Source organism: Emydura macquarii, unplaced genomic scaffold (assembly GCF_026122565.2).
Source record: "Emydura macquarii macquarii isolate MOO-44397 ecotype Brisbane River unplaced genomic scaffold, CSIRO-AGI_Emac_v2 contig_2676, whole genome shotgun sequence".
Classification (NCBI taxonomy): Eukaryota; Metazoa; Chordata; order Testudines; family Chelidae; genus Emydura; species Emydura macquarii.
The window spans coordinates 1,975,081-1,988,931 of NW_027132813.1; the positions used below are offsets into that span (position 1 = coordinate 1,975,081).

At 42.6% G+C, this 13,851-nt stretch overlaps 1 protein-coding gene across 3 annotated transcripts in view; it reads left to right on the forward strand.

The window, feature by feature from the left end:
- Positions 1 to 6,927: 6,927 nt before the first annotated feature.
- The window catches only part of ZFAND3 (zinc finger AN1-type containing 3), a 221,084-nt gene continuing 214,160 nt past the window's right edge, over positions 6,928 to 13,851 (forward strand). The window contains exon 1 of one of the 3 annotated variants that reach the window (XM_067564757.1): positions 6,928 to 7,103. In XM_067564757.1, coding sequence (XP_067420858.1) covers positions 7,006 to 7,103 — 98 coding nt within the window. In that variant the 5' untranslated portion in view covers positions 6,928 to 7,005. Of the gene's footprint in view, positions 7,104 to 7,159; positions 7,510 to 13,851 lie in introns of those variants that run through there. The other 2 variants (XM_067564758.1, XM_067564759.1) reach the window with 2 other exon arrangements.

The window sequence follows — 13,851 nt, forward strand, 5'->3', positions numbered from 1 at the left end:
TTTTGCCCATTTTCCAGATCATTACTCATATTAAACAAGACCTGACCCAACACCTAAACACTTTCCTTCAACTTGATACCTTGTCATTACCCTTTGTTTATGAGCCTTCAGCCAAACTTCAGCCTATGTGATGATATTTATATCCAAACCAGCTTGAATGCACTATTAGAGTAAAATGTTTGGAGAAAATGAGTCAAAAATACATTTTCCCTTTCTTAGTCAACTTGTTGAAACTCTCTGCTTTACTTTTCCTTTTCTAGACAGGAAGCTGTTCACTGGCATCTGCTAGTCCATCACAGGAGAGGGAGTTCAGAAAAAAGAACCACTGACCTAAAGGAAGTAAAATAGTCCCCACTCTTTCCATTGGATAGTGTATTCTACTTTACTTCCTGTCATAAATTCTTGTGTTGAATTGCTGAGATCTGTTAAATAAATGCAATATTGCATCCCAGCGGTTGAGTGCATCTATTGCTTTGTTCCTATATATATACTTTGTTTATTAGGCCTTGTCTATACTAGAAAGTGTTGTTGACGCAAGTTACGGTGATGATCAAAAAGCGCTATAATTAGTGCATGTGCCTGTCCACAGAGCATTCATTGTGTCGCTGAAGCACGTCCACAGTTGGTCCTCTAGCATCAACAGTGAAAGCAGTGCACTGGGGGCAGCTATCCCACTGTGTAACTTGCCACTTTGTGCCGCTAGGAGTTGTGGGAAGGCAGAGAGGATTGCAGTACATCATGGGTGCGGGCTCAACGTCGCATGATGCAGTGATTTCCGACCCGTCATTCCATGGATTTCCGACTGCGTTTGTGGCATTTTTCAATGGCCCCAATTTCCTGTGTGCCCGCCATCTCTATCTGAAAGGATGGATCCTGCACTGCTCTCCACTGTTGTTGTCAGTGTTCTAAACATATCGCGTCTGGGATAGTGGCTAGGATGGTGTTTTCTGGCCGGACACAAAAGAATAAATGGACACAAATCAGACATAAAAAACGGTAACATCCATAAGCCAGTAGGAGAGCACTTCATTCTCCCAGGACACTCTGTAGCTGACTTGAAAGTTGCCATACTTCAACAAAAAAGCTTCAAAAACAGACTTCAGTGAGAAACTGCAGAGCTGGAACTCATATGCAAACTTGACACAATCAGCCTGGGTCTGAATAGGGACTTGTAATGGTTATCTCATTACAAGAAGTAATTGTTACTGTTCACACATTCTCACCTTCTAATCAGTGGTTGTGAATAGGCCTCATCTACCCTAACTGAACTGACTTTGTTAGCACTTGCCCTTCCCATTGTTTTCTTTCTCACCCTTGGATGTATATATATACCTCCTATCTGCGATTTCCATTTCATGCATCTGACGAAGTGGGATGCAGCCCATGAAAGCTTATGTCCGCAGAAATTTGTTACTCTTTAAGGTGCTACAGGACTCTTGTTTTTTTGGGTTTTTTTAGGTGTTTGGCTGTATACCAGAGCAACGGTTTGACTCCCTAGACTTTTGGTACCCCTGCCACAGCTCCTTGATTTTTGCATGGCATTGCAGCATCTCCCATTCATAGCCCTTCTCCACCATTAAATGAGAAATTTGACTGTATGTATCAAAGTTCCTTCAGCCGGAGTGGGGCTGGGACTGCACAGCCTCCTCTTCCCAAATGCCAATCAGATCCAGAAGCTCTGGCATGGTCCAAGGGGGAGAGCATTTGGTGCATGGAGCCACCATGGTCAACTGGGTAGATAAGATTTGAGCTCTCCATGCTGATCAAGGAGGAAGTGGAATTTCAAAAATTCCCAGGGCTTTAAAGGGGGAGGGGCGGTTGGCTGCAGGGCAGCAGAATTCAAACTGATGGCCACAGCAGTCAGGATAGGCATTATGGGACCCTTCTTGGAGGCCATTTACCACCACAGAACCAAGTATAGTGTTCACACTGACACTTTGTCACTAAAAGTTTGGTGCAAAAAGCTCTACGCCTCTCATCAAGGTGATTTTAGTTTGTCGCAAAATCAGGGGAGTTGGGTCGGCGGGGGAGGGATCGCTGTGTGTACGCCACCATTTTGGCACAAAAAGCTGACTTTAGTCGACAGAAGTCTGTAGTGTAGACCACACCTATGTTTAAAAAGTGTGTTGGGAGCTTTGGATGAAAAGAGCTATAGAAAGTGTTAAGGATGCTCCTCAGACAGTCAATGCTATGACACAAGGGGAGCCCTGCTGGAGACAGCACCCTGAACTCTAGGTTCTGGTGCACTGTTATCAACTATGTTAATTTGATGTCAGCCCAATAGTCTCCTCTCCCCCTTTATTTTACTAAGGCAGAGAGGAAAAGAGCTCAAGTATCTGAGATTAGTATGTCCCCCTGCCACAGTGATGTACTACAAGCAACTTGTTCCCAAGAGTTTGAAGTGGACCAATATGACTAGTTTCAACATGGATTTGTGGATATGGTGCAGCTTAAGATCTTTACAAAGACTTAAAAGAATATGGGTAGGTTAAAATCATTATATTTATAATTTCCCTAGATAAAATACTACACTAAAATGGAGTTAAGATTGAGTGCATGTATCAGTAATTGAAGTGTAAAAAGATTATGGGGATATTGTAATTATCCCCAAACTGAGCATTATAAAGTTAAGTAAGAATAATAATAACTAGCTGCTACATAGGATTTTTCATCGGTAGATCTCAATACACTTTACAAAGAAAATTTGTATCATGATCCCCATTTTACTGAGGCTCAGAGAGATTAAAGTGACTCATTCAAATATCACAGATCTGATCAAGCACTTCCTGCAGCTGGTTCACCAGACCGCAGGATCCTCAGATATTTTAAGCTTCTGGAGTCTAACACAGCCCAGGCATTGTCCATCTCTTGGGGTCCCCAGATACACTTTCCAGGCACAGATCCTCTATCTAGCACCCCATGCTGAGAGCAGCAACCACATGGCCCCTTAGCACCAGTGCGGACTCCTCAGACTCCCCCGAATCTTAAACACCCTTTCCTAGATGCCCACCAAAGGTGTGAGCCTTCTGTTTACCTCTTCAAGGGGCTATGTAGTAGGTGTATCATATAACACACAGACACTTTGCCCAGAATTCTAACACATTATTGCCACAGGCATAGTTTGACTTCTGTATTTTTTCTGGGGGAGGCTGCTCCAGCCAGGCTAATCATGCCACGTGAGGGGCAGGGGAAATTTTATGCCTGTCTGAGGCTTGCAGTTTGGGGGGGACAATGCCCCCTGCCCGCCAAACTATTCTCATGAATACTGCTTTTTATTTAATCACAGAAGAAATACATGGATCTATGAAAAAATAAAAATAAACCCTACATGAATTTCCCTGCCTCTGTTTCCTCACCCCTCCAGGGCATTCTTTGGCTTGGCTCAGAGTTTTTTGTACCCATCCAGACCTTCCAATCCAGCAGATGGCTTGTATTCTGAAAAATAGAGCCTTCTCTCCTTCAGTCAGCTTGCTTTTTCTGACTTTGACTAGTCCAACCCCTTTCTTCCCTTTGCCCAAACTTCCAGCGTGACTTCCCCAGTCTTCCCCCATGAGTCCTTTTTAAGATCCTGTTTTGTCATGTCTGTTGCTTCGTCTTGTTTAGGAATTTTCTATTCTTCCCATGCCAGCCCCCTGCAGAAGAAAGGGGAAAGAAGTGGTTTGCCCTAGGTCATAGTTACTCTTTAGCGTAACTATTGTGTGGTCAAAGCACATTCATAAAGTTAAGTACTCCATGTTGTCCTCAGTCTGGCGTATCCTGCAGGTCCTGTCCACAATATGGATTCCACATTTACATAGGCCATACAGCAATTTTCATAGCAACAACTTCATAATATCAATCACTGAACAGACCACTGGCAGAGTCAGGAATAGAACGCAGGCCTCCTAAGTCACAGGCCAGTGCACTAACCAGTAGACCACAAGAAATTCAAATGTATTAAGGTATGGAAATGCAGAATTAAGACATCCAAACAACCTTAACTCTACCCTATAGTGACATAATGCAATCATTTTTATTATGATTCAGGCATTTTCGTATTTGTGGTTATCAGATTGTTTTTCCTCATAGCATCACTACCGGGCAGAGTTAAGATTACTTGGATGCCTTGACTGTGCATTTCTTACCTCAGTAAGCTTGGATTTCTTTTCAGTGTAAATTTCCTGGTTTTGTGACACATACTTCAGGAATACTTAACACATGCCTATAATGTTTTTTAATCTTAAATCACTGTTGATACATACTTTCAACCTTAATTCTATCCTAATGTTTTGTCTAGGAATTTTCTTAGTTTTGTAAATTTATTGATGTTTTCATACATTAACACGAAACAAGAAACCCCAAGAGACTGCTACCAGGTGATATTTCTATTGATATGAAGATCTGTATTATGAACTTCAAATCATTTAAAAAATAACTTTTAAGGACAGATACACCAATATGTGCACCAAAGCTGCACAAAGCAGACAGAGTGCCCCAGCCAGTTAAGAGGCATCACTAGAGTAGTGCAAACAGCCAAAGAATATTGGTGAATCTGGCTCTTAATTTGAATTGGCTTATCGGTTTAGAGCACGAGTGAGATTGGTCAATGCTACATAAACAGGCTGAGTCCCAATGTTGTTTAGGAACTCATAGCTACACTTCTGTCACATTCTCCTGGCAGTGCTGCCTCAGTGTGCAGTGGTGCTCAAGCTGCAATGCCATGAGGAACCTTTCAAACACTGATGCCCAGGCTAGTATGCAGCCACAGGATCTTTAAAGAGAAGTGACATTGGGGTCAGCTAGTCTGTCAGTGAGAACTCATGACATGTGTTCTATCTCCTGCATAGCAGTCATTGCAGCCAATAGAATTGTTGCATTCAAATTAGCTGTCAAGATGGTGGCTGATGTCAGAATGGTCCCTCTTATGAGTTACCCAAACTGTTGACCTGTTTGTAGCCAATATAATCATGATTAGATTCACCAATATTTAATAATTTATCTTAATTGCTATTTAATTTATCAAAATGTAGTCCATGTATAAGATTTCAATGAGTGTTAACTAGATAAAAAGTATGAGGTATTTGTATTACTCCATTAAGATAATTCATGACAAAGAAAAGACTGGCACAGGATGATAAAATTCTTAAATTATCCAGTTTTTAACTGTAATGTATTAACTAATTACTAGATTTACTTGTACTCAAACAGCAAGTACTGTAAACTTGGAGAAGATATGCTGTATTTTTCATACAACATAAAAAGGTTGAATCCTTGCTTTAAATGTAAAACAGAAAAACCTTAACAATGGAATTGCAACCAGCATCTCCATAATAAACTATATTAAAAATTACATCATAGATTGTTAATCATAATACTAATACTTTTCACTTACGTAGCACTTTTCATCCAAAAATGAAAAAGAGCTTTACAACAGAGTGTCAGTATCATCATTCCCATTTCACAGTTGGAGAAACTAAGGCTCATAGAGCCCAAGACTGTGATATACTCAGGGTCACACACTAACTCTATGTCAGAACTACAACCTGGCCCCCGTTCAAACACTTAAATGCTAGAGGCCCCCCATTTTTGTAGAGTTAGAGTGCTCTAAACTAGTAACTGTCTATTTTAAAAATCAATTTTACTCTTTTATGCTCTTTTACTTTTTGCAATCTGTTCAGCTCAGACAAGACTAACCAGTTTCACTGTTTTTTCCTCTTATGTATTATGTGATATGTTTGCCATACATAATACATACACATGCATTTTCAGCCTAGATTATTTTTATTTTACATCAAGGAAAACAAAGAAAAATTCTCAAGTGTTCAGGAAAGAGAAAGCAAAGTCTCTCTCCCCCTTTGTAAGAAACACTATCTCGAATCTCCTCCTCAGCCCTTCTCCCAACAGACAAACAGGTAGTCTTTAATGTTAAAGATGCAATATACAGAAAACAAAAATTGTAACTATAGACACCACAAATCATTTATACAGTCCTGCAGTCTAAAATGAATATTTATTTGTAAACAAAAAATTCGGTTCCACTGCAACTGAAAATTAACAATTCTTAGAAATAGCTCTTGTGGTCTTAGATTTTTGTTCTTATGTCACCTACAATTGGGGCCAAATGTAATCTGATTCTGTACTTCCAAAGTACAAACGGTGGAGAGGATAATGCCCCTGGCAGATTAGTTTAAATGTAATTGTAATTTACTTGTAGTCACTTTTGGATGATTTAGGTGCCTTTTGGCAGAATTTTGGGTAGGGAGTGGAGACAGTCTAGACAGAGGATGACAGACGGTCCAATTCCCCATCAGAGGGGAGGGAATCCCACAGGGGCATGATCGGAAGGGCGGGGAGAAAGGACTAGGTCCAAACCACGCGAAGAACAAGTCCGTTCCCCAGACACACATATGGCGTGGGTCATTCACTAGACCCTTCCTAGCAGCGCGGCGTGTGTTGTGGGGAGGGCTCCTGGGCTGAACAGCGGGGGGAAGCGGGGGGCCACCCCAGGCAGACAAAGACCCCGAGTCTTGTGGGAAATGGTTCAGAGGATCGATGAGAGACGGGGTCGGGCACCCCGGGAGCGAACCGGCCCCGGCACCGCCGGGTCACTGAGCGAACAGCGGGCCCCAGCCCAAGGTCGCAGGCGGGTGTGTCCCGCCGGGAACCCAGGAGTCCGAGTCCGAGTCCGAGTCCGAGTCCGAGCCCCGCCGCTTGAATCACAAACCCATCGCCGGTTGCTGAGCCCCGGGCGGAGCCGGGGACGCTGCTGAGTGGGGGATGCGCGGGGGCCGGTGCCCGATGGGAGGAGCGTGAGCGTGACCGTCCCTCCCTCTCGAGACCGGGAGCACACGGGCGACACTCCGCGCTCCTACTTCCGGGTTCCCCTCCCCGCGCATGCGCCAACCATCGCCCCTTCTCAACCCGAGGCCCATCTTCCCGGGCCGTACCATCTCTTGCATGCGGTGGGAGGGAGGCGTCTCTAGATTCTTCTGTTGTCCCCGGTTCCCCTGAACCTCCTGGGACCGGATGCGACTTCTTCCTCCCGAGTATCGGTGCCCCCAACTGTTACCGACGCTTGGCCCTCGCCCCTGGTCTATACCAGCCTCCCCCACAGGAGGCGGATGGTACGTGCCACTCCCAGCTGAGCCAGTGGCCGGGCGATACCATTGAGAGCGCCACAGGGGGAGGAGCTGGGGGTATTGTGGGGTCAGGGGGTGCGTGCGGCTCGCGGCGCGACCAGGTTCGTCACAGCCGCCGCGGAGAGGGAGGGGCGCCGCCCGGAGCTTAGTGTACCCCCAGGCCTCGCCGGGCGCGGCTGCTCCCCTTCCGCCCCCTCCCGCTACCGCCGCAGTGGTAGCGCCCGGCTCCAGCTGACCGGCCTGGAATCCCGGCTCCGAGCCCCGGCCCCTCCGCTCCCAGCGACCCCCCGCCCCGGCCCCGCCGGAGACTCGGCCCCGCCATGGGAGATGCCGGCAGCGAGCGCAGCAAGGCGCCCAGCCTGCCGCCCCGGTGCCCCTGCGGATTCTGGGGGTGAGTGCGGCCTGGGGAGGCGGGGGCCGGGCGGGGTGAGGCCCGGGCTGGGGCTGGGGCTGGGGCTGGGGTCGGGGTCTGGGCTGCCGTGGGGGTGGGCAGGAGCAGAGCCGGGCCTGGTGGCTAGGCCAGGGGCGGCCTAGCAGGTTGGGGCCGGGATTGCTGGTCTCCCCTCGGGCCTGTCACGAAGGCTGAGCTACCTCCGTCGGGATTGAGCTAGGGCAGGGGCCTGTGGCCCCCCTGCTGTGCAAAGGGGCTTGCCCTGTCAGAGGGGCCACTCCCCCAGGCCTGTGACTGTATTTGCTGCATCACAGAGGGGGTGGCTGGCTTCTGGATTAAAAGTGGTTTATTAGGGGTGGGGTGGGGGCAGCAGCAGCAGCTAAATCATCCCAAAATATCCCCTCTATATGCCCATTTTTAGCTCTCTTTAGTGTGGTCCACCATCTGGGTGTGTCTGTGGCTTGTATTTTTTTTCCATATTATTATTATTATTTATTTATTATTATTCTGTTAACTCCCCATGTGTTACCTGTCCCCCCTCAGAGCTTTGACACCTTGATGTGGTCTCCCCCATGGCCTTTAGAAATTGTAAAGAATTTCCTGAAGGGAGCAGCTTCATTGCCTCTAGATCTAACCCTCCAAATGTTCAGTTTAATGGAAACTAACACACCTTATTTCTGAACCCCCCAGGTGGAGTAATAATGGCATCAGCAAAGCAGCAATCAGGAACTTTCTTGAATCCTGGGCCCTTATCCTGGGCCTTCCATAGATATGGCTAGCATGTAATTTAGGTTCCCTTTCGGTCTGTCATGTTTTAGGTCTGTAAAGAGCATAGTGGGGGGACATGAATGGTGCTGTATGAATAGCAATGTAGAGGGTATCTTGTTGCCACTTAACAAAACCTTCCCAGCAGGCCTCATGACAGGGATGGTTCATGTCATCTGCTGGCTGATCCTGTGTTTTTTAAAGTGAGAAGTCCTTTCTCTATGCTGGAGGAAAAAACATAACTGCCCATGTGAATCTTCTTTCACACTCCAGGGCCATGCCTGGTAAAGATGTTTCCATTATCAGTTTTTAGCAGATATATTGTGGCATATGGAATGTGCTGGCTGAGACAGGAACGTAAAGTGTCTTTAATATGTGTGGTGAAGATGTAGGGTCCTTACAGTTCTTATTTATGGAGTGTTCAAAGGAGATGTAACTGGGTAGAATTGTGGGAGGCCACTTGAGATTTATATCGGTCTATGACTTTACCTTCTTGGGATTTATATAATACAATTTAAAGTACTCTGGATGAGTGGAAGGTGGTATATTAAGAGTGATTTAGAGCAGTTACTATACAATAGACTACATTTGATGGTTTTATTGGAATGACAGAATTCTAAATTAAATCCCATTTGTGAGTTATGACAATAGTCTGAACTTTAACAAATACGACGGTCCCATTGGGAGTGAGCTTACAAGGCATATTGTAAATATACAGTAAATTGTTATTTATTTTTGGTTTACTAGGCCCCTATATTCATACCTGATGCTTTCTATAACATGACTGAAAAGGAGTTTCTACTGTTTCTATTGTGGTGTGCTGGCTTCTGTGAGAGTGATGATTTACAGAGGCACTGAAGGAGTTACCAAAACTTCAGCTTACAACTCTTTTCATGCTGTACTTTGGCAGTGAGTTCAGTGTTGTATGTTTGTGACATCAATGTATTGTCATGAAAAAAAATCTGACACTTCAGACTTGAGGTTTTACTTAATGATGACAGGAGGCTCTGAAGAAAATGGCCCTTTAAAGGTGCTGTCTGTATGTTATTGCTGGACATACGTCCCTATCACACGAACAGCCATCACAATTGGCACTAATTTGCCCTTTTTTTTTGGAGCGATGTCACTCCAGCAGTACACTGGCAGTGGAGCAGTGTGGAAAATTTCACCTTCTCTACCTGTGGTGTTGATAAATAGGGCTTCAGCTTTACATTCTGTCAATCTGGCACCTTTCCAGAACACAAATATACTTTGCCAGAGGGAAAAAGAAAAGAAGAAGATTCCATTTATCATAGGCTCAGATTTTTCATCATTGAGTTATTAGAGGCTGACATTGTTAAGTGTCCTGTAGAATGGTTGGCTTGTTTACATGTATAGTTCTGATCTCTGAAGACACACTTGGCCTCATTTTTTTAGTACTTGTTTACACTAGGAATGGTTTGCCAGTAGAGCTGTACCATTATAGCTATGCTGGCAAGTCCTCCTAGTGGAAATGCAGCTTATCACCAGCCTTGGGAGGAATCTTGATTCTTGGAGTGGTGCACATCTCACTTTTTTCTCTCAGAAGTCTCTGGCAGGTCAATGTTCCCTGTTCCCTATTAGTCTAATGATCAAGATTTCTCTCAAGACTTCCCTTGATTCTGATCACACTTGTGGTAGAACAATGTGTGCTAACCCAATGGGCTAGTCTGTACTCCAGAAAGTTGGTCTTGGCTATATATGAAAAGGTTGTAATTATTTTCATGTGTTGACACACAGAAGTTCTGTGAAATGTTTAGTACTAGCGTTTGCCTAAAGTGAATGTTCTCTACAGTAATTACAAATATTTGGCATGGTAAGATAAATGTGAAAAGGAGCATTACAAATAAAGTAGGCCTTTCATGTAAAAATACTTACTGTTGGTCCCAGCACTAAAATCTGTCTTTAGGTGAACTATGATGTCAGTAGTTCCTGAAACACACATTTTTAAAAGTGATGTACAAAGAGATGGGGGGATGATTGTGTATTTTGTTGCTGCTTTCTCTGCATAAAAGTCTGAAATATAAAAAAGAAGCAAATGTTTTTTTAAACCTTAGAAATTCAAGTCCTGTGTAGGCTGGAAGACTCTCTGGTGATGTACTGGATGTTTACAGAAGAACAATTAAAATAGTGATGTTACAAGAGACTGTGAACTGAACAACTAAGAGGGGAAGGGATTTGTTGTCAGACTGGGTAAAACTTTCTTTAAACTTCTATTTAAGGTCAATAATTAACTTCAATTATAAATGTTAAATCTTTGTTAAAGCTCACAATAAGCATCCCTGAAAACTCCCAGAGGCCTTCGAGCAAGACCAGACTTGATATTCCTTTTTTCTAAGGGAGAAAACCAAAAAAACCCTTTCAGTTATTTTTCTGCATCATTTTTTAAAAAAAAGTATCAATCCCTTTAAATCCTTTTAGGTCAAATGGAGCATAGGGTTGAGCATTACATTTTAATGAATCATTTTCAGGTACCCAAAACAGCCTAAATCAACAAATCTAGTCAATATTAATCTCTTCGAACTTCATTTACAAAACCATTTATGCTAATATCTTAGAAATACCTTCACTATCCTTTCCTCCTATTATTATTATAACATGTCATAAGTTTTGTCGAGTTTCAGGCAGCGTGGGCATTGCAACATACTTTGTTTGGGGTTTCAGTTGTACTGAACTTCTTACATTCTTTCATTGCTTTTTGGAATCACAGACTATAGTTTACATTGGTTATTTTCTTTTAGAGCCGCAGATTTCAGAAACGTGTATCTTATACCATACGTATTCCAATCAAGCCATTTTGCTTGCTACCTAGAGCTGTTTTGCTCCAATTTAGGACCCAGTCCTGTAATGAACATCATGTTGGCAGATCCCCGTTGACTTTGGAAGGGCTTGCTTTATACAAGCATAGGGATCCATTTGTGCGGCGCTCATTGCAGGACTGGGGCCTTTGTGATTATGCAGTCACATGCATGGGTTAATATTACAAGCTGAAATACCAGTTGGACTTCTAGGAGTTGATTGTGGGGAAGGGAGAAGTCAAAGATATAACTTGACAACTTTATTTGTGCTCTAGTGAATGCTTTTTATTTCCTTTAAAGCCCATACCAACACTGAAGATATTGTATGCAATGCCTTAGAACCAGAAAAGAAGGAAATATGTTAATAAGCATAAAACAAATGAATTCCATTCTCGAAATGGTGGCTGCCAGCAGGAAGTTGATTGAAAACACAGTATGATTAGTTTCATCCCATCTTATTTCTGGCAACTATAAGGTACTGTACTCAGCCACAGCTGATGGCAATACTGCTTTGAGAACAGGCCAGCAGGGGTTCTGTAGGATATTACCATTTATCCTGCCTCTCACCAACACTGCCTGCATCATATACATGATGACACATTCAGCCCCAAGCTTTCTAGTGTCCTGGGAGAATCCGGAGTTTACTTCTGAGTCTGAATCTCCTAGTTGTTAGTACATTACCATGCTGCTGTCACATTCATCTGGCCCTTTCAATGATTATCTAATATAATATGAATAATCAACAGAATATAAATTTCAATTATATGATTAACTTCTGAATATGCCTCACTGAAGCATTTCTTTTTTATAAATAAATAAGTTGATACTTGTATTTTTTTTAAAAAAGTCCTTTGATTTTAACAAAGCTCTCTCTGGCCAATGTTTAACTTTGATTTGAAGCTTTTTTTCTCCAGGAACCTTGGATGATCTTTTTAAAAATCACCTCCTAATCTCAGAAGTCCATACCTGTCCCCATTCTTACCTAACCAAAGGTGCCTTTGTCAGCTTCATTTTGTTTTAAATGGTACCAGAACACCATGTCCTTGTCCCCTAAACCAGTCTTAAATAGACAGTTTTAGAAATATACACTTTTCTGTGAAAATTCTTTTCCACTGGGACAAAGGTGGTGCAGTTGGATTAGTGGTGCCTTTCCTATCTGGTGCCCCAAGTTCAAGTTCTGGAGTAAGCCCTGAGAAAATGAATTATTCATTTGTTCTAGTTCACATAAGAACTACCATACAGCTTGTTACAATTTGTGTTGACTGGAGTCTTTGCTGAAGACTGAACTAGAATGGCAGAGAGTATTGCAGGTCAATGTTGAGGTGCACTGGAGTAGGTGTGGGTGGATGATGATTCTGTGGGTCAGGACTGAGGTGTATTGACACAGCTGTGGCAAGGAAGCCTACTCTAGATCTAGCTCTAACCAAAACTATTATTTCCTCACACTAAATTAGGTGAATGGATTTAAATCCGTAGTAAAACATAAAAACTTAAAAATCACTGCCTTTAGTCACTGTTTCTTTTTACTTAAGTGAAAACTCATTCTACTTGACTGATAGGAGAGCTAAAACATAATTTTTTTAAAGAAAGGAGACAGCTTATTTTATTACACATGTTTATGGAGTGCTTATGTGGGGGGCACTTTACAAGGCTTAAACTGGGTAATTAACATGGTTTGACTTAGTGGTTTTGATCTGATTTTGTGTGCATGTGTGTATTAATGCTACAAATACTTGAATATTTCTGGTTTACTAGATATGAATTCATTAATAATGATCTCCTAGTATCATTACATGAGTGTTTGAAAGCACTTTATAAATAAGGCCTTACAACAAACAGTTGCTGTGAGATAGGTATGCTGTTCTTTGATTCCTATCCATCAACTCAGCACTAATGATGGGGCTGAATTAAGTCTTTCCACCACTTTCTGTCTTGCACCAGCTGCATGGCTTTGTAACTAGGCATTATACCCAAATATACAGGATGAAACCTGTACGAGAATGTGTTGATCCACAGGACTGCCAGGAAGTAAAGAAAGTAAGTAAGGCTGATAGACACTTTAGAGAAACTAAAATTCTTTGCATCAGTTTTCATCATAGAGGATGTTGAAGATGCTCAGAGACATGGAAAGATTTCAGTATGAGGGGAAAATGAAAGCTTGGGACTCTTTTATCATGTTCTTTCTTGGAACTAGAGTTATATAAAACAATGAACAATATAGAGCAAGTAAGTCAGATGCAAGGGACATCCACTTAAAGCAAAAGGTAGCAAATTTAAAACTGATAAAATTGATACTTTATAGCACATAACCTGTGGAACTCTTGTCACAAGGTATGGATTTCAGGTCTGGAGCTAAACTATCTCAAAAGTATGGTTGCTGAAGTTGAACCACCAGTTGAAATTGCTGGCCTGTCACATTGAGCCATATTTGGTGAAGTAGTAAACCAACTTTCTCTACAAAAACCTCTTTTGTAGGTACATAGGAAATAACTTCTTCATTTGGACTAGTAAGTTCAAAATAGGAGAAATGAAAATCAGAGTAGACAAAGCAAAAAAGTTGAATTTGCTGTTTTAACAAGTAAACAAAAAACAATGATAGAAGAAGATACCTAGTTTTAAGAAAATCCGTTACTATGCATGGTGAATTAGACATCTGTTCATCTCTCCAGTTAAGCCATGGGTGAAAAATCCAGTCCCCTAAACCATTAATTTTTCCATAATACAAGCTTTCATATAGAAAAAATTGTTGAAAAGATAACCT